This window comes from Geospiza fortis, unplaced genomic scaffold, assembly GCF_000277835.1.
Source record: "Geospiza fortis unplaced genomic scaffold, GeoFor_1.0 scaffold432, whole genome shotgun sequence".
In the NCBI taxonomy this organism is placed as follows: Eukaryota; Metazoa; Chordata; class Aves; order Passeriformes; family Thraupidae; genus Geospiza; species Geospiza fortis.
The window spans coordinates 314,834-332,355 of record NW_005054436.1 but is presented as its reverse complement, the minus strand read 5'-3'; the positions used below and the strand labels follow the sequence as shown (position 1 = coordinate 332,355).

The 17,522-nt window shown below is 51.4% G+C and overlaps 1 protein-coding gene across 1 annotated transcript in view; it reads left to right on the top strand.

The window, feature by feature from the left end:
- Positions 1 to 17,522, top strand: part of WDTC1 (WD and tetratricopeptide repeats 1) — a 19,168-nt gene extending 1,646 nt beyond the window's left edge. Inside the window, exons 2-15 of the mRNA XM_005427079.3 lie at positions 1,372 to 1,455; positions 2,574 to 2,620; positions 3,741 to 3,852; positions 4,268 to 4,455; positions 4,846 to 5,028; positions 5,273 to 5,367; positions 6,444 to 6,559; positions 7,636 to 7,711; positions 8,292 to 8,388; positions 9,701 to 9,874; positions 13,142 to 13,377; positions 13,751 to 13,919; positions 14,301 to 14,493; positions 14,602 to 17,522. Coding sequence (XP_005427136.1) covers positions 1,372 to 1,455; positions 2,574 to 2,620; positions 3,741 to 3,852; positions 4,268 to 4,455; positions 4,846 to 5,028; positions 5,273 to 5,367; positions 6,444 to 6,559; positions 7,636 to 7,711; positions 8,292 to 8,388; positions 9,701 to 9,874; positions 13,142 to 13,377; positions 13,751 to 13,919; positions 14,301 to 14,493; positions 14,602 to 14,799 — 1,968 coding nt within the window. The 3' untranslated portion in view covers positions 14,800 to 17,522. The remainder of the gene's footprint in view (positions 1 to 1,371; positions 1,456 to 2,573; positions 2,621 to 3,740; positions 3,853 to 4,267; positions 4,456 to 4,845; positions 5,029 to 5,272; positions 5,368 to 6,443; positions 6,560 to 7,635; positions 7,712 to 8,291; positions 8,389 to 9,700; positions 9,875 to 13,141; positions 13,378 to 13,750; positions 13,920 to 14,300; positions 14,494 to 14,601) is intronic.

Below are 17,522 nucleotides of genomic sequence, written 5' to 3'. Positions count from 1 at the left end.
TCCACAAAAGTACATCAAGGGGTTTGAAGTCTGTCATAGAAGCTCCTACAAAAAGCCTGGTTTGTTTTGCCTCCAATCCTTTTATGTCTGTCTCCATTCTGTCTTCAAATAGCTTTTGGTGTGTGGAGTTCATTACTGAGCACTGGGCTGGGAAGGGAATTCAGCACTTCTGTGTGTGCTCTGGGACTGCAGATGTGCTCTGAGCACCACCAGGGTGGTGTTTTGGGCACCACCAGGGTGATTTTGACATTGGGGTTCCCATCTCTAAATGCTGGTGACAAAGGATTAAGTTGACAAGTGTGGCATGGAGTGAGACCACAGCTGGGTCAAGTCCTAGGGAAGAATCTCCATTTAGATGCTCTATCCAAAATCTGACTGGCATTCTCTCTCCTTCATTCCTGCCTCTGCAGTTGGCCTTCTTTCATCAGAGCCATCTGCTGATGCATCTGTGAGCCCTGTGAGATCACAGGGGAAACAACTGTCCTGCTTTCCTTCACCTTCATTTGTACTGACGCAGCTCTGTGGCAGCTGTTCCCATCCCTCTGGAACAGCCTGTGCACTGCAGCTCTGCTCCCTGCCCGAGGAACAGCCCATCCCTGGAGGCAGCTGGCCAGTTCCACTCCCCAGCTCCTCACCCCGTGCTGCTGCTGCCTTGGGACCGGCTCTGCAGTGGCACAGTTCTCCTGGGCAGCTCAGCATGGAGGTCCCGCTGAAATCCTTGCCAAGGGATAATAGCAGCCATTCCCAAGTTCTTCCCTATGTTCTGCTTCCGGCGCCAGGTCGGGTCAGCTCACTCTGCCCCAGTGTGGGCCTCCCAGAGCTGGTTCTGGCTCCTCAGCTGGAGCCTGGCACTGAGTTACACAGCATTTCAAATCAGTTCAGGGAAAAGATTAAGATTTGCCCACCTGGAGATGTTCAGAGGATGGGAAGACTGGAGAGGGAGTTGTCACAAGGATGTTTAGTGATGGGACAAGGGGGAATGGCCTTGAGCTGAAGGAGGACAGGGTTAGATGGGATATTGGGAAGAAATTCTTTCCTGGGAGGGTGGGCAGGCCCTGGCACAGGTGCCCAGAGCAGCTGGGGCTGCCCCTGGATCCCTGGCAGTGCCCAAAGCCAGGCTGGATGGAGCTTGGAGCAGCCTGGGACAGTGGAAGGTGTCCCTGCCATGGCAGAGGTGGCACTGGGTGGGCTTTGAGGTCCCTTCCTACCCAAACCATTCTGGGATTCTGTGGACCCCTACCACAGTACAGGACCTGTGGACCCCCCAATACCTGGTGTGGTTTTTAAAGCTGAAGAACGTTCTCTGAAAGGGCAGGAGGAGTGTTTGTGTGCCGTGCTCAGTGTGCTCATGCTCCCCTTTTGCCCCTGCAGGAGAGGGGAGCGCTGGGCTTCGAGCGCCACTACCACGTCACCGACCCCTTCATCCGCCGCCTGGGGCTGGAGGCTGAGCTGCAGGTGGGTGTGCAGAGGGAAACCAGCTGCTGGGGGGCACCTTGCTGCAGGAGTGTGTGAGCTGCTCTGGTTTATCAGGTCACTGCTGATTTCTTGGTCCCCCAAACTGCATCAGAGCCAGGAGCTCAGTGAGAGCTTGCATGAGCTTTCTGCGCTGCCTGGTGCACCTAGAGGAGAACCTGTAACAGGGTGGGCACCGCCTCACCTCAGCACTGCCTGGTGCACCTAGAGGAGAACCTTTAACAGGGTGGGCACCACCTCACCTCAGCACTGCCTGGTGCACCTAGAGGAGAACCTTTAACAGGGTGGGCACCGCCTCATCTCAGCACTGGTGCCTGAAGAAGACAATTGTCAGCTGTTCAACGTGCTCAGCTCTAATGGGATCCCTAAGGAACAGGTTGTAGTGCACTCTGACATACCTTAGAAAAGATCAAGATTATACAGAATATTCTGAGTTAGAAGGGACCCACAGGGATCATTGAACTCTTAAGTGAACAGCCCCATCTGGGGGTCAAACTCTCCACACCCTGCTCCACCCAACTGAGGTAACCTCTAACACATCCATTATCTTGGTTTGGGGGAGAAAAGGGTTATTTTGTCCCCCTTTTCAGTCACATCTCCCACATCAAATGGTGCTCAACGCTCCCCCATTTCCTGGTGCAGTCGTTGGTTAATGTGGATGAAGATGGATGGTGTAGTCACCCAGCAGCAAGGTGCTTCTAACAGAGCTATCAAAAGTGCATTTTCCCTGTGTTCCCAGAGTGCCTGTACATGTAATTTGTCAGCCTAGCCAAGGGCTTTGGAAGCAAAGTCACCTTTCTGTGTGTACAGCAGGATTTCAGCTGTAGCCTCTGAGGCTAAACTGCCATTTTATTCAACACTACCTTTTTCTATTTGTTTCATTTTGCCTTTTCTACCCCAACTGCTCTACCATGTCTGTCTTTTCTGGAGGTGCTTATCTACTAAGTGTGTGGAATTCTTTGCAGGGATGGAATAAAAAACCCTACTTTTATTGGAAGAAGTTATTTGTGAGGAGCTCAGTGTGTCCTTGTCTCAGGACAGCTCTGTTTGATACATCTGAAGTTTGACTAATGCCATCTTCCCTTGCCTCCTTCCCTCAGGGTCACTCTGGGTGTGTCAACTGTCTGGAATGGAATGAAAAAGGAGAGTAAGTATGTGGCTTCATTTGGGGAATCAGCAAAGCCATAACCCCAGGTTTTCCCAAGAGTAGGATGTAGGTCATGTTATCATAAGCAGCTGCTTCCCATTTCTAGTAAAGTGGAGCTCAAGCTCAAATTTTGAGCTGTAGTAGAGCTTCACGCTTCAAAAGAAGCTTTATTTTGTTAAATATATCTGGATATTATTAGAAATGCCCCTTTAGTGAGTTCAGAAGGGAAATGGTCAGACTAAGAAGTGGAGATTGCAGGCTGCTTCTCTTCTCTTAAGTGGTATTATGGATTATAATGGATCTTTAGGATTTGCCCAGCTGGTGGTGACACTTCCCCACCCCCTTCACCACACTGTTAAAAGCTGCTGCTGGGGGACAGATCTGCAAGGGAAGGAGGTGGAGAATTCACCCCTCTGCAATTTTAGAGGGACACTAAAGAGCAACTTCCAGTAACCAAGTGGAATGAAGAGTTTCTGTGTGAGCAATGAGTGGATTGGAGGAAGAGTGGGTATTTCTGCACATGCCTCTTACAGTGTCCAAAGTCTGCCCTCTGATACTTTTCAGAATTATTTACCAGTGAAAATTTCATGTGCTTGAAAGAGAATGGCTAAGCTTAAAAGAGCTGAGAGTTGCAGATGTCAGATTCCTTTGGTCCAGATGGATGGACAAGGCCAAGAGCCCCTTGCAATGACTTTAAAAGCAGTTTGTGGTTCACCCCACGAGCCCTGGGACAGCCTGGGCACCTCTGGAGCCTGGGAATGGATGCTAGAGATCAGAGATGGTGTGGAGCAGTTAACACAGCCAGGGTGGTGGGGAAGGTGGAGGCCCTGCATTTTGCTGTTGACCAAACATTCCTGTTTTCCCATTGCAATGGGGGTGAGATCCTTCAGTCAGCTGTGCTTTCTGTGGAATTGTTTTTTGTCTGCTTTAGCTCCTAGACCTGGCTGAAGGGATGGGTACATGGTGAGCAGCAAGAACAGAGAGCTGAGGGAAGAGAGGAAATGGGCTGGTTAGGGCTGAATTAACTTAATGGATGTCTGTGGTCAAACAGCTCCACAGACCCGGGCACGGTGTGGAGCAGAAGAATTCATGGTGCATGTTTGTCTCCTGTTCCTTCTAGCTTGTTGGCCTCTGGCTCTGATGACCAGCATACCATTGTGTGGGATCCTCTGCACCACAAGAAACTCCTTTCTATGCACACAGGACACACTGCAAACATCTTTTCTGTCAAGGTATGTGCTAGAAGGAATGAGCAGCTAACAGAAACAGCAACCTGAGCAGTAAAAGGATAAATCCTTGCTAGGAAACATTTTCCTGCAAACAGTTTCCCCCAAAAAAAGTTTAATTTTTCTAATTATGGGGAAAAGGATTAAATCTAACGTTGCACTTAGTTTATGCAGATCCCAGGCTTATTCTCTCAGTGAATTGGAAGGAAATGGTTGTAGCAAGCTGGGATGTGTGATGAAGCCAGTCTCGTGTCCTGCTGTAGCTGGTGACTCTTGAGTGTGCATGCTGACCTGTGTAATAGGGAATACCATGGGTTAGCCCACGTTCCTGGAGCAGAATTCCTGCTCTGTGAGTGCCAGGGTGTCCCTGTGAGCAGCCCCAGTGCTGCTCCAGGCTCAGTGTCCAATCCCTCTGCCGCAGTTCTTGCCGCACTCGGGGGATCGGATCCTCATCACGGGAGCTGCAGATTCCAAGGTGCACGTCCATGACTTGACTGTCAAGGAGACCGTGCACATGTTTGGAGATCACACTAACAGAGTGAAGCGGATTGCCACGGCGCCCATGTGGCCAAACACCTTCTGGAGTGCAGCAGAAGATGGCTTAATCAGGTACAGAATTCCAGTTGGTTTGGTTTTGGGAACCATCACAATGTGTGCTGTGCACAGACCTGAAGAGAGGCCGTCTCTGTACTAAACAGCTTAAGCCTCATCTCTCCCTTTCCTGAAACTGGAAAGGTTTATCTTGAAGAGTCATAAATACTCTCCTCAGCTCCTCCATTTTCCTCACTGCTGGAAAGGGAGGCCGGGAAAGGAACAGGTCATGACTTGGGAGTTTAATTTGGAACTTGAATAAATCTGTGCACATTGTAGATCTGCTTTTAATGATTATCCTGGTACTGAGGCCTAGTGAGTGCTGTCCCAGCTCAGGACACTGCACGAATCTCTTCTGCTGCTTCTGTTATCCCATGGTATGTCTGCCTCACTGCCACCCCTTTGCAGGCAGTACGACCTGCGGGAGAACAGCAAACGCTCCGAGGTCCTGATAGACCTGACTGAGTACTGTGGGCAGCTGGTGGAGGCCAAGTGCCTGACAGTGAACCCCCAGGACAACAATTACCTGGCCGTGGGGGCCAGCGGGCCCTTTGTGCGGCTCTACGACATCCGCATGATCCACAACCACAGGTAACAGCACCTGCCTCTGGGGCAGGCTCCTGGGGCTGGCATCTGGTGGGAACAGGGATCCAGCACTCTCCTCTTTCTGGGAAGTTTCACTCAATTTTTTCTGTGCACGGGATGGTGTGAGGCTGGTGACCCCATGGCTGTATGGGCAGTTGTGTCCTCGTGGGTGGGCAAGAAAAGCCGGTGCAGATGAGGCTTCCAGCAGCTGACTGCTGTGGTTATCCTGAGGCTGTTTGTCTCTCTGTAGGAAAAGCATGAAGCAGAGTCCCTCAGCTGGCGTGCACACGTTCTGTGACCGGCAGAAGCCCCTCCCGGACGGGGCAGCTCAGTACTACGTGGCAGGTACGGCCTTGCTCTGGGCGGCACTGGGGGCTTCACTGTGCAGAAACAGAGTTACCCATCACACGCAAACCCCTGCCCAGGGCAGCTCTTCCATGGGATGTCCCATGGAATTGCACGTTATTCCACTGGGGAGGTGAGCTAGCCTTGCTGCTTTTTGTCCAGTGTAAATGTGTTTTTGTCACTCCTGCTGGAAAGTGAAGGATTGGGTATAGCCTGGGCTCTATAGTCTTTCCTGGAACTGGTCCCAGTTCAAAATCTTCTTGGCACAGAAGTGACTTGTCCTCATCCTGCAGATAAAGAATCAGTGATGCAGTATCTGAGCAATCTAGATGACATTTTTCTCCAGTGCTCATTATTTACTATGTTTTACCCCAAAATGTTTGGGTTGTTTTTTTTTTTTAACAATATCTCAGACCAGCATGTTCAGCAGACCAGTTCTGACAGTCCTGCTCCTGATGATTCCCACTAGAGGATTCCTCAGGTCTCCTGAATTGGTCATGCAACACATCTGCTGTCTGAAGAACAGAACCTGTGTGTGAGCTGAATATTTAGGAGCTTTGGTTTCCTTGTGCTGAGGGCTTTATTGAGGAAACCTAATTAGGGGGTTGAGGATGGAGGTATTTGCAGATGGCCACAAATCACAAAAGCCAAATCCTAGAGAATCCCCAAAACTGAGATTTGCTGGGTTCTGGAGGCTCATTGTTAACAGGGCAGTTATGTGGGGTGGCTGTGCAAAGCTGGAGTAATGGAATCACAGAATGGTTTGGGTTGGAAGGGACCTTAAAGCACACCTTGCTGCATGGGCAAGGACACCTTCCACTAGACCAGGTTGCTCCAAGCCCCATCCAGCCAGGCCTTGGACACTTGCAGAGATGGGGCATTAATACCCAGAGCCTGTGAAAAGGCACCTGTGCATGTTTTGTTTCCTCGTGGAAGGATCCCGTAAACTGCGGGAAGTGGAAAATCCCGTAGGTGCTTGTGCTCCATGGCTTTGCTCTTTAAAAGGGAGGGCTGGGCTAGGACAGAGACAACAGTTGAGAGTTAAGCCAATAATTCTGGACTTGTCCTCTCCACAGGGCACCTCCCAGTGAAGCTCCCAGACTACAACAACCGGCTGAGGGTCCTGGTGGCCACGTACGTCACCTTCAGCCCCGATGGCACCGAGCTCCTGGTCAACATGGGAGGGGAGCAGGTAAGGAGGCAGAAAAGTTCACTTTGGGTCACTGGACATTGCTGTGTGCTGTTGGAAATAGGTACAGCAACTTCTCTGTGGGTAATGTGATGGATTTTAAACTGCTTTCCGATTAATTCTGACTAAATACTTGGGATTAGGGATATATTTGTTATGCTGTCACTGATCAAAGTTAAACCACGTTCTGTTGTGGTTTTCCAATTCACATTTCACTCTCAGGAAGAGGGGAAAGAAAATAAACAAAGGTCAGTTCTGAAACTGACCTTTGTTGACCTAGAAAGGATTTCATAACTCATTCTTGAAACATCAAACTGCTTCTGTAATAGAATATAGTGAATAAGGAACTTGGAGAAGCAAAGGCCTTCACCTGGAATATTGATTGCTTTAATTTTAAGCTCTGGGTATTATTCATGGATCTTTTGTAAAGCCTATCAATGGAATGAGAAAATCCTCCTGACAGCATTAATCAGCGTGGATTAAACAGGACCTTTGCTTGTGGGCAGGTTGCACTGTGCTTGTCCTCTCCAGCTCTTTCTCACACGTGCACTCGCTCCCTTTAGGAGAGGGGGAGCTGTGGGTCTGGCCTGGGCTGTCCATTCCTGTCCCAGTACAGCTGTAAATTAGGATTTCACAGAGCTGCCGTGTCAGTTTCTTGGAAAATACTGGTTTCATCTTAGAGAGACTTTTCCTTGGTGTCTCACCTCTTTTCTGTCAATAAGTGTTTGGTTTCTTCATTATCATTGTGTTAATTGAAATATTTCAGTTACTTAATTGAAATATGAAGCTTTCTGAGCAGGTTGGTCAGTGGTCAGGGCATCTTTTAAACTCTGCAGGTGTGGAGTAAGACCAGGTTCCTGTTTCTCAGTGTTGTTGTCTCTGAACTGGGCTGGACTGGGACACACCCCAGTTACTGCTGCCATCCCTTGTGTGTCCATCTATAAAAATGATTCTTAGTGAGAAAATTGGAAATAGCAAACACAAACATGGAACTGTGTACCTACTGAGCCCTCTTTTATTTCTGACTTGAGCATCTCTGTTTTGCAGGCTTGTCTCATGCTCTTTTTTCCCTTCCTCAGGTCTATTTGTTTGATCTGACGTACAAACAGCGACCATACACTTTTCTCCTCCCAAAGAAGTGCCACACTTCAGGGGGTAAGTGTGATGCTGTCACAAAGGGAGTGAGCAGCAGAGTGGAGTTCTGCACTGCACAAATTCATTTTCAGCGTGCAGGAGGAGAATGAAGCAGGGTGTGGGTGCTGCTGGGCTGCTTCTGCAGTGCAGTTCATACCCTGGTGCCAAATTCCTTCTGCGGTGGGACAAAACATGAGGGCAGAAGTGACCTGTGGAGAGGGGGGTGTGTGAGTTGAGAGTGCCTAAAGCTGTGCTTGAGGATTAAGCACACTGTTGAGTGGTTGAGGTCCTGGTATCCTCCCAGACCATTCCAAGGTTCCACGATACTCTAACCATGGCCTGAAATCAGTCTAAGGTAATTCCCTTAGCACTTAGTTTTGTGTGTGCCTGGTTTTCTGATCTAGGATTGTATTGCAAAGGACACTGCAGAGATTTGTAAATATAAGAGGACAAATCTAACCCAGGTGGAATCATGGAAGTTTTGTTTCTGCTCTGAATGGGGCTGTTGTGTTGGGTTGGCCCTGCTGTAAAATAAACCCTGAGTTTGTATAATCTACACTGATGCTTAGCATGGTTGTGTATATCTTTTTCTAACCCTCAGAAGTGCAGAATGGCAAAACCTCAACCAATGGAGTGTCCAATGGGATCCATCTCCACAGCAACGGCTTCCGCCTGGCCGAGGGAAGGGCACACGTGAGGTGAGGGCACAGCTGCCCCTCCTGGGGCTTCTGGGGCTTTGTCCCTTGCCTCTCACAGGGTGAGGATTGCCACAGAGGTGTGAACTGCAAACCCCTTGCCCTGTTGCTGGATTGCCAGGTGGCCTCTGTCCTTGGGGCTGTGTTGGCCTCTCGTGCCTGGGCTGTGAACAGGAGTCACACCAGGCAAGAGCATCCTGGGAGAAATTGTCTGTGAGGATTTTTCCTCTTGTGATGAATTAAGGTGGACAAACCTAAGAAATGATTTTTCAGGCCTGGAAGCAAAGTGTCCTGAGTGGTGGTTGCTTCCTGGCCTGCAGGAATTGTGTGTTGATAGTGGCAGAGGCTGGCAGGTGAAGGAACCTTGCTTCCCTCTGCCATTTTTTGGGCACTTGCCTGCTGCAAACTGAGCTGAAGCAGCCAGAATTGTTCTGTGACAACACTGGAATGCTACTGCCATTCCTAGCATGGGAGCTGGGACTGGATGGAGCCTCTTCTATTGCTCCTGCTGATTTCTTTCTTTAAAACAAAATGCATTTGGGGTGAAGGAGCAGCAGCACATCTTGGTGGCTGTTTTTCTTCCAGCTGATGAGACTTGGTTCAAAGTCAAGTCACTTATTTAATACCATATATGGATAGTCTGGGTTCTTCCAGAGTCACTTTGGGGACTGTTTCAGCTCCTCTCCTCTAGATGGCCCCTCCACCGCGGCAGCAGGAACGGGGCTGGAATTTTGGGCTGTGGAGCATGGGCCTGGTGAGCTCAGATGCTTCTGCATGTGCATTGTTGTGCATTGCTAAAAGAGCACTGGAAATGTTGTTTATGCAGTCGAAACAAAGACCTGTTGGTGAAGTCTGATGCTTAAAATATCCACTGCTCAGTTTGGAGTGTGTCTCTGTAGATGAAGAAAAATTGGAAACAGTCAAATGATGGTCACACTGATGTAGTGAGACTGCCAGAGGGTGGAGGGGCCTGGCACAGGGTGCCCAGAGAAGCTCTGGCTGCCCTGGCAGTGCCCAAGGCCAGGTTGGACAGGGCTTGGAGCACCCTGGGGTAGTGGAAGGTGTCCCTGCCCATGATAGGGGGTGGAACTGGATGGGCTTTCAATTCTCTTGCAACCCAGACTATTCTGGGATTCTGTGGTCAAAACCAAACTTTCCTCTTAAGAAAAGAGGTCCAGAGGGCCTTCTGCCTTTTTTTGAATCTTTTATTAGGAAGTCTAGCAAACGTTAGCTAAGCTGGAGCTAAGCACTGCAGAGTCTGACCTGGAGTGAAGGACGTACAACTCACCTGTGCTGCTCCCTTGTTCCCCTGCAGCCCCCAGGTGGAGTTGCCCCCGTACCTGGAGAGGATCAAGCAGCAAGCCAACGAGGCCTTTGCCTGCCAGCTGTGGACACAGGCCATCCAGCTGTACAGCAAGGCTGTGCAGAAGGCCCCCAACAATGCCATGCTCTATGGGAACAGAGCTGCTGCCTACATGAAGCGCAAGTGGTAAGGGGCAGTGCCACTGCGGGGGACTCCAGGGACACCTGGGTCAGGGGCCTGGTGTCCCTCTGGCAGGGGGGATTGGGGTCATCAGGCTGAAACACAGCTGGGCACCTCTGGCACAAAGGGGTGGTGCAGCAGTCTGTGCTGGACAAATTCTGGGGAGGCACAGCTGGGAAGCAGCCCAATGTGTCACCTACTGATGTGCTGTGTGAAATCCTGCTCCTTTCCTGTTGAAAAAGCACCCCAAAATCCACATCTGATTCACAGCACTCTGGATGTCTCCAAGGGTGTCTGTGTTTCTTTGGGTGGTTCTGATTTGCATTAAAGAAGGGCTCTTAAATCTGCTGTCAACACATGACGTAATGGTGACTGTGCTTTGTAACATCCCATGACAGGAGGTTGTTTTAGGGCTGCTGGGGTGGCTTTGCTGCTGCTGTCTCCAAGTACCTCACACTGCAGACACCCAGACCTGGTGGTTCCTGTGTTACCCCAGTTAACTCACACACTCTGACTGGAAACAAACCTCTGGGAGGGGTCTGGGGAGGTGGCAGATCCTTGCAGCGTGCAGAAGATTCTGCCCTGCTGGTTGCAAAACACCCTGTCAGCCTCTGCAGTAGGTAATGTCTGCTCTGACCAGTGGCCAGAGCTGCATCTGTGAGATACAGCTGAGTTATTTTAGTGCCTGTCCCCTTGAGCAGAGTACGACTGAGTACCATGACTTGCCATTAACATATTTAAAATAGCTGTGGTCCTTCATCTCCATTTGCTTTGTGAGGATATCCTTCTCCTCTCCCTGCTGAAATCCCCAGTATGAATTCTCCTCTCTTCTTGCCAAGATAAAGAGCAGCCAGCAGTTGTTGTGACTGTTGGTAACTGGCCTACTGGCTGTTTTGCAATAGCAGAGATTTGGGAGCTGCCTCAAAAAGACCTCAGTGTTCAGAAGGAGAAGAACAATAGGTTGGGATTAAGGGATGGAACACAGAAGCTGAGTGCTGATCTCATGAATGACATTTTTCTTATAGGAATCGTTTTTCCCGAAGGGTGTTGGCACATCTGAACCTTTCAGTGTGTCAGCTACTGCTTTGCCACAGTTTTGGGTAGCAGGAAGATGTGGAAAACACACACAGTGGGTTTGTGTGGCATGCAGGGGGTAGGATTTAAATAGCACCGAGGTGATACCTTGCAGGTGCAGAAAAGGGGCACTTTTCTGCTAGGAACACTTTGTGGAGTGTGGGGAAGGTGGCTGGGATGTCACTGAGCAGGGGGAGAGGCAGACAGTGACCCAGGCTGAACCACCACGTGTCTCTGAGGTGTTCTTGATGTCTGGAGCAGGAACAGGTACAGGCCACCCTCAGAACCCTGCAGGTTCTGCTTTGGCCTCATTCTCTGAAAAACAGAGCAAGAGAAAAGGAAGGTCTGTAATTTCCTAACCTCCCCTTGTTCATCTCCCTTAAGATGCTGCTCATATTTTCCAGCACTTCTAAGGCTGTCCTTTGAAATTTTGCTCCTAAAAGCCAACTGCATCCCCCTCTGGATTGCTTTCAGCAGTCCACGTTGGCAGTTCTGAGCTGATTTCTAGTTTTGCACAAGCTGAGTCAATCCTGTAACAAAGGGAGAAGGCAGAGCCTGCTTTACATCCCACCATGTCCATTTTCACACCAGTCTGTTGGGCTGCCAGCGCTGGTAGTTGAGCTTGAAGGATGTTTGAGGGTGGCAAAGCAGTTGAAAAGCCCAGTCAGGTGTGCAAGTGTGTGACACCTGTCTGTCATCCTAACAGGTAGCTTGCATTCCCTCTTTCTCTGAGTAAAAATGGCCCATTGCTGCGTGTCCTGAGTTAACCCTGGCAGCCCTGCAGAGCCATGTTCCTGCTGCACATCTCATGGGCAGGGCTGGGCTGTGCCCACCTGGACAGGAGGGAGCTGCAGGGTGGATGGTTTGCAAAACATTCTCCTGCAGGATTTGGAGCTGCCCTTAATAAGGCCAGACACTGAGACACCTCTTCCCTGTTCACCTGTGCATGAGGAGGAGATCCTTACTGTGAGGGTCACAGAGCACAGGCTGCCCACACAGGGTGTGGAGGCTCCTTTACTGGAGATATTCAAAAACTGGACACAATCCTGAGGAATGTAGGGAGCCCTGATGGTGCAGGGAACGTGTCCTGCATGACCTCTGGTTGTCCCTTCCAACCTGAGCCTTCCAGTGGTTCCCTGACAGAGGTTTCACGTGATCTGGAATTGTTGCTCTGTGAATTCATCCTCTCCTTGGGAGTGTTTTGGACCTTGGTAGGTGCAGTGCACAGAATCCTGGAATGGTTTGGGTTGGAAGGGGCCTCAAAGCCCATCTCATTGCATTCCCTGCCATGGGCAGGGGCACCTTCCACTATCCCAGGCTGCTCCAGGCACTGTCCAGCCCGGCCTTGGGCACTGCCAGTCACAGTGGGGCATGTAGGTTACAGATATGAAACATTATCATTACTATTGCTATTATTAGCTATCAAATGGAGCCTTGGCACTCTGTTCAGGCAGCTTTAGGCAGGTGTCAGAGCAGTTGAGGCTCAGTGCTGGCACCCCAGGTGTGTCTGCCCTGCCAGCCTGAGCTGGGCACCACACAGGGCTCAACAAGTCCCTCCTGCTTGCAGAGCACAGGCAGGCAGCCTCATTGCCAGCCTCCTTGCCCCAGCCCTGAGCTCAGGCTGTAAACAGGACACAAAAACCCACACCAGTCCATCTGCTCTAACGCTCACTTCTAAAACTCCACCGATTTTCCCTGTAAAGGTAGAAAAGGCTCCTGCTTGAGACGTTTGTCCCTTTGTGTGGGAGGTCCTGCAGGGGCTGGGGCCGAGCTGTGCCGTGTGTCCACACAGGGGCACGATTGAGCTGTGACAGGGAGCCCGCCTGGCACGGGAGGGCTCTGCTGCCTGGCCAGAGGGCTGCTGCATCCTCCATCTTCAAAGGACTTCCCGAAATGTGCTGCAGCAGGGAGCTCTGCTCTCTCGGATTTAAAATGGCAGGTCAGGGCTGGCGGGGCAGCCTGGTGTGGTCACATCCCAGAGCTGCCTGTGGGCGTCTGCTGAGCCCTTGGGGAGGCTGGGCTGGGTCAGGTGGTGCCCCCGAGTCACAGCAAATGCTGTTAGCGAGCTCCTGGGGTGTGGGATTGTGTGGAGAGCTGGAAACAACAAGCTGTGGAGTGAAATGAGGGCTGGGAAACAGCAGTGGAAAATGTTTGCTGTTGCTGCCTGGGCTGGCTAATGCAGCGCTCTGCTTTCCTCAGGGATGGGGACCATTACGATGCTCTGAGGGACTGCTTGAAGGCCATATCCCTAAATCCTTGCCACCTGAAGGCCCATTTCCGCCTGGCTCGCTGCCTCTTTGAGCTCAAGTACGTGGCAGAAGCACTGGAGTGTCTGGATGACTTTAAAGGGAAGTTTCCAGAACAAGCACACAGCAGTGCCTGCGATGCACTAGACAGGGACATCAATGCTGCCCTCTTCTCCAAGAGTGATAACGGTGAGTGCTGCTGCTCCTGGGCTTCTCCAAGGTTACACTGCAATCTAATGAGCACACAAGGACCTTCCTCCTTAAACTGCCCCTCTGAAGTCAAGCTCCAACTTCTGAGAGAGATTGATTGTTGCTGTGCACAAAAACTGGCCTGAGCTTGTTCTTTCCTTGTGCCTGGTCCTGGCTTGCTCTTGAGTGAGAGTGTGATAAAAGGAGTCTGATGTAGCCAGGAGATAATCTGAAAGGAAGGAAGCTGATGCTCTGAGCCCTGCTTCCTGCTGGAATCATCCTTAACTCTTCTCTGAGGCTGCTGGGGTCTCCTGGCGTGTGTTTTGCTTAGAAGTGCCCCAGTGGTGCTGAGGGAAATGTGTTGTCCTTGCAGCTGAAGACAAGAAGGGGGGTGGCCCCATCCGGCTGCGCGCCACGGGCCGCAAGGACTCCATCTCTGAGGACGAGATGGTGCTGAGGGAGCGCAGCTACGACTACAAATTCCGGTACTGCGGCCACTGCAACACCACCACTGACATCAAAGAGGCCAATTTCTTTGGCAGGTATGCAGGGGTGCAGGACAGGAGGGAGCAGCAGCAGGATGATCTGTTCCGTGGAAGTAGTCCGATGTTTCTGTTCATAAAATGGCACGGGCACTGGTTTGGAGGGTTGGGATGAGCTGACAGGAACCCTCCTCCCACGCTGCTGCATGAGCAGCTGATGAGGAGCAGATCCACGGAGGACCTGGTTGGGCTAGCAATTCAGAAATCCATTTGGGATTGAAAACTGGGCTCCTGGGGATGCAGGGAGCCAGCATGGGGAGCTTTATCTGGATGTGCAAGCATGAGGGGTGTCAGCCTGCTGATGATAGATGCCATGTGAAATTCTCAGCCTGCTAGAGCCTGGCTCTGGAGTGTGACCCCAGCTCTGCTCCTCTGCCCTAGCAACGCCCAGTACATCGTCAGCGGCTCGGACGACGGCTCCTTCTTCATCTGGGAGAAGGAAACCACCAACCTGGTGCGTGTGCTGCAGGGGGACGAGTCCATTGTGAACTGTCTCCAGCCTCATCCCAGCTACTGCTTCCTGGCCACCAGCGGCATCGACCCGGTCGTGCGGCTCTGGAACCCCAGGCCGGAGGTGAGAGCTGCCCTTGTTGTTGGATGCTCTTTCCTGCTGTGTCTCCCACTGGGATCTCCCTTGCAGCAGCCCCTCTTGGTGCTGAGTGCTGGCCCCTGTGTCTTGCAGAGTGAGACGCTCAATGGCCGCGTGGTGGTGGACATGGAAGGTGCTTCCCAGGCCAACCAGCGGCGCATGAACGCGGACCCGCTGGAGGTGATGCTGCTCAACATGGGCTACAGGATCACGGGACTGACCAGCGCTGGGGCTGCAGGCTCAGACGATGAAGACAGCTCAGAGGGGCAGGTCCAGTGCCGGCCCAGCTAAAACAGAACTGCCTCTCCTTCCTCTAAATGTTTGGCTGAAAGGGAACCGAGTTTCCTTGGTCCTGAACTTTCTCTGGTGAATGACTGCACTGTTTCGCACTATGCACAGGGTAGGACAAGCTGGCGGGGGCAGGAGCGGCCGTCTCTAAACCATCACCTCCTCCTCCTCCTCCTCTTCCATGGCAGTGCAGTTCGGGGTTTGCCTTTAGTGGAATTTAGTCCCAACAGGGGTCTTTGAGTTGTCTGTGAGCAGTGTAACTGGTGATTATTTTTCCAGAGCTGCTGTATGATCTGGTACAGGGGCTGTTGCCTGCATTGCAGGGGGGGATGTTAAATTCCTGAATAAAATACAAACCTAGGGCAGGGGTTATGGAATGAATTTACTGCAGTGATTTTGAAAGCTTGACTGTGCTACCAGCCTGTCTAGAGGCCCCTGGTTTATGGCTGTTGGCCATGAAACACCTGTTTTGTCCCATAACATCTTTCTTCTGGCTTCCATCTCAGACACGTCAGCAGATGTAGCTGTGCTGTATTGAGGACTGGAGGTTGCCTGGTTTGTGCCCCTGTCGTAGCTGAGTGATCAGTGAAGGCACTGGGTGTGTGCAGCTCCACGGGGCAGAATGAGCTTGCCCAGTTCTGACTCCCTCCTGTGGTCCCTGAGCCCGTGCAGGGAGGTGACAGCAATGGGCACAGGCTGGATCAGAGGCCCAGGATTTGTGTAGCTAAAGCTGCTGAGGAAAAGGGCAGGTGACAGCACCTCTCCATTGCCCAAGGTGTGTAGCTGTGTTCACTTTCTCCTCTCCATGTCACCTGTGCAGGAGCTGAGGCTGTTGTCGCCGTGTGAATGATACAGCTACAGTCTGGAGTTGTCAGAAGCAGCATTTTGACAGAGCCAGCTGCTCTGTCTTGGCCGTGGTGGGCCTTCCCTGCCTCTTTGTTGGTGTAACATCAGATGGACTCGTGGTCCTCTCAGGAACCCTCCTTCCTCTCCCCACTCCCCACGCCCTGGCTGGCTGCACAGCCAGGAGCACACCTGGAAACACAGCACTGTACTTCCATTCCTCCCCCTCCTGTAACACACAGCCCTGTTTTCCCCTCTTGCAGTTGCCAAACACTAAATACCCCACAGATCTTACACAGCTGTGCTACAACCACCTCTGGAGGTTGTTTTTTCTAGGACTATCAACTAAGACCAAAGAGCCCCTGGAGATCTGACCCGCTCTGCGCTGTCTCGCGTCTCTTCCTGCCGAAGGTCTGAACATGTTAGCCTTGGTCCCAGGGGTGTGAGGTGTGTGTCTGGGAGCGTGTGCGCATGTGTGTGTGCTGTTCTTCCATGTGCTGCAATCCCTGGTCTTCCTGTTGCTGCCGTGGAAAGATGAGAGGCCTCCCTTTCCTGCCCTGGCTGCCTCTGGCTGCCAGGCACCGCTGAGCGCAGCTGCGCGGGCTGCCTGAGCCAGGGCTCTGCCTTCCAGAACAGTCCTGGAGCTGAGGAGCCAGAGAGGGCAGCTGGCAGCATCTCTCCGGGGACACTGCTCCTGCAGAGGGAGGGCTGGGGGTGCCCTCGGACACTCTCCTGCTCTGGCCCGGGGTGAAGCTCCCCGGTGCTGGGGAGCCCCTCAGGGGACCAGCTCCCCTGCTCTGCCCGGCCCTGGGGGCAGGACGAGCTGAGCTCACCTGGCCAGGTGTCCCTCAGCCCCGGGCCAGGTGTCCCTCAGCCCCTGGGCAGGTTTGTTGGTTTGTTTTCACGCAGTACCTGTGACTGTTGCGTTCACCTGGCTGGGGGCGTGGCCAGGTGCACCCCCGGCATTTGCTGCTCTTCCAAACCCAGAGGCAGCAGAAAATTCTCCTCACTTGGGTGGCTTTCTGACATGGTCTGCCCTTTCCTTTTTTTGCTTAAGGCTTCCTACTAGACGTATCCTCTTTTTTTTTTTCCTTTCCCTCTTCTCCTCCCACTCAAACTTTTTTTCAGCTTTCAGTAGACAACGTCTGTAGACTTTGATTTTTAAACTGAGAGACTGAGATGGAAAGCTCTGAAGAGAACAGACCTCTCCCTCCCCATTCACCTTTTGCTGTGGCAGCTATTTTTTGGTTTTTTTTTACCCTTGTGAGACAGTGCAGCTCTTTTACCTGCCAGTTGCAGTGTGAAAGCAACCAGATTCCCTGCCTCTGCAGTGGGTTGCTGTTTTTGATGGCTGCTGTGGTTAAAAAAAAAAAAAGAAGATTAATAATAATAGGAGAGAAGGGGAGAGAAAAATCTCTCTGCCTCTAGCCTCTTTTCCCCTTGCTGTGGGCAGATTACCTGCTTGTCGCTTGTTAACGAGGAATTTGTATTTATTGGTGAAGGAAAAAAAAACATGCTGGGGAAGTCAGGAGAAGATGTTGCTTTATTGACCTCTGCTGTTTACTTCAACCCCCTCTTTGGGAAAGCTTCCTCCTGCTCTTTCTGGTTAACTCTTTCTAGCCTGGGATATGCAGGGATGCCTCCTTTATTTTTGTATTCTAGCAATGGGCTCTCCGTTAGGAGACTCTAGGATTCTCTTAGTGTTGCGGTGACCATTGCTTCTCGCTTTTTTGAGTACTAAAGATGATCATCTCGTAAACTTTGCCCCTGCAGTTGTAGAGGTAACACACGAGCCTTACTGCCCTCATTAGAAGGAGCAGAAAACTTGTTTCTCTGGTCCCTGGAAGAGAAAGGGTTAAGCGATTAAACAATTCTTTGTTCTA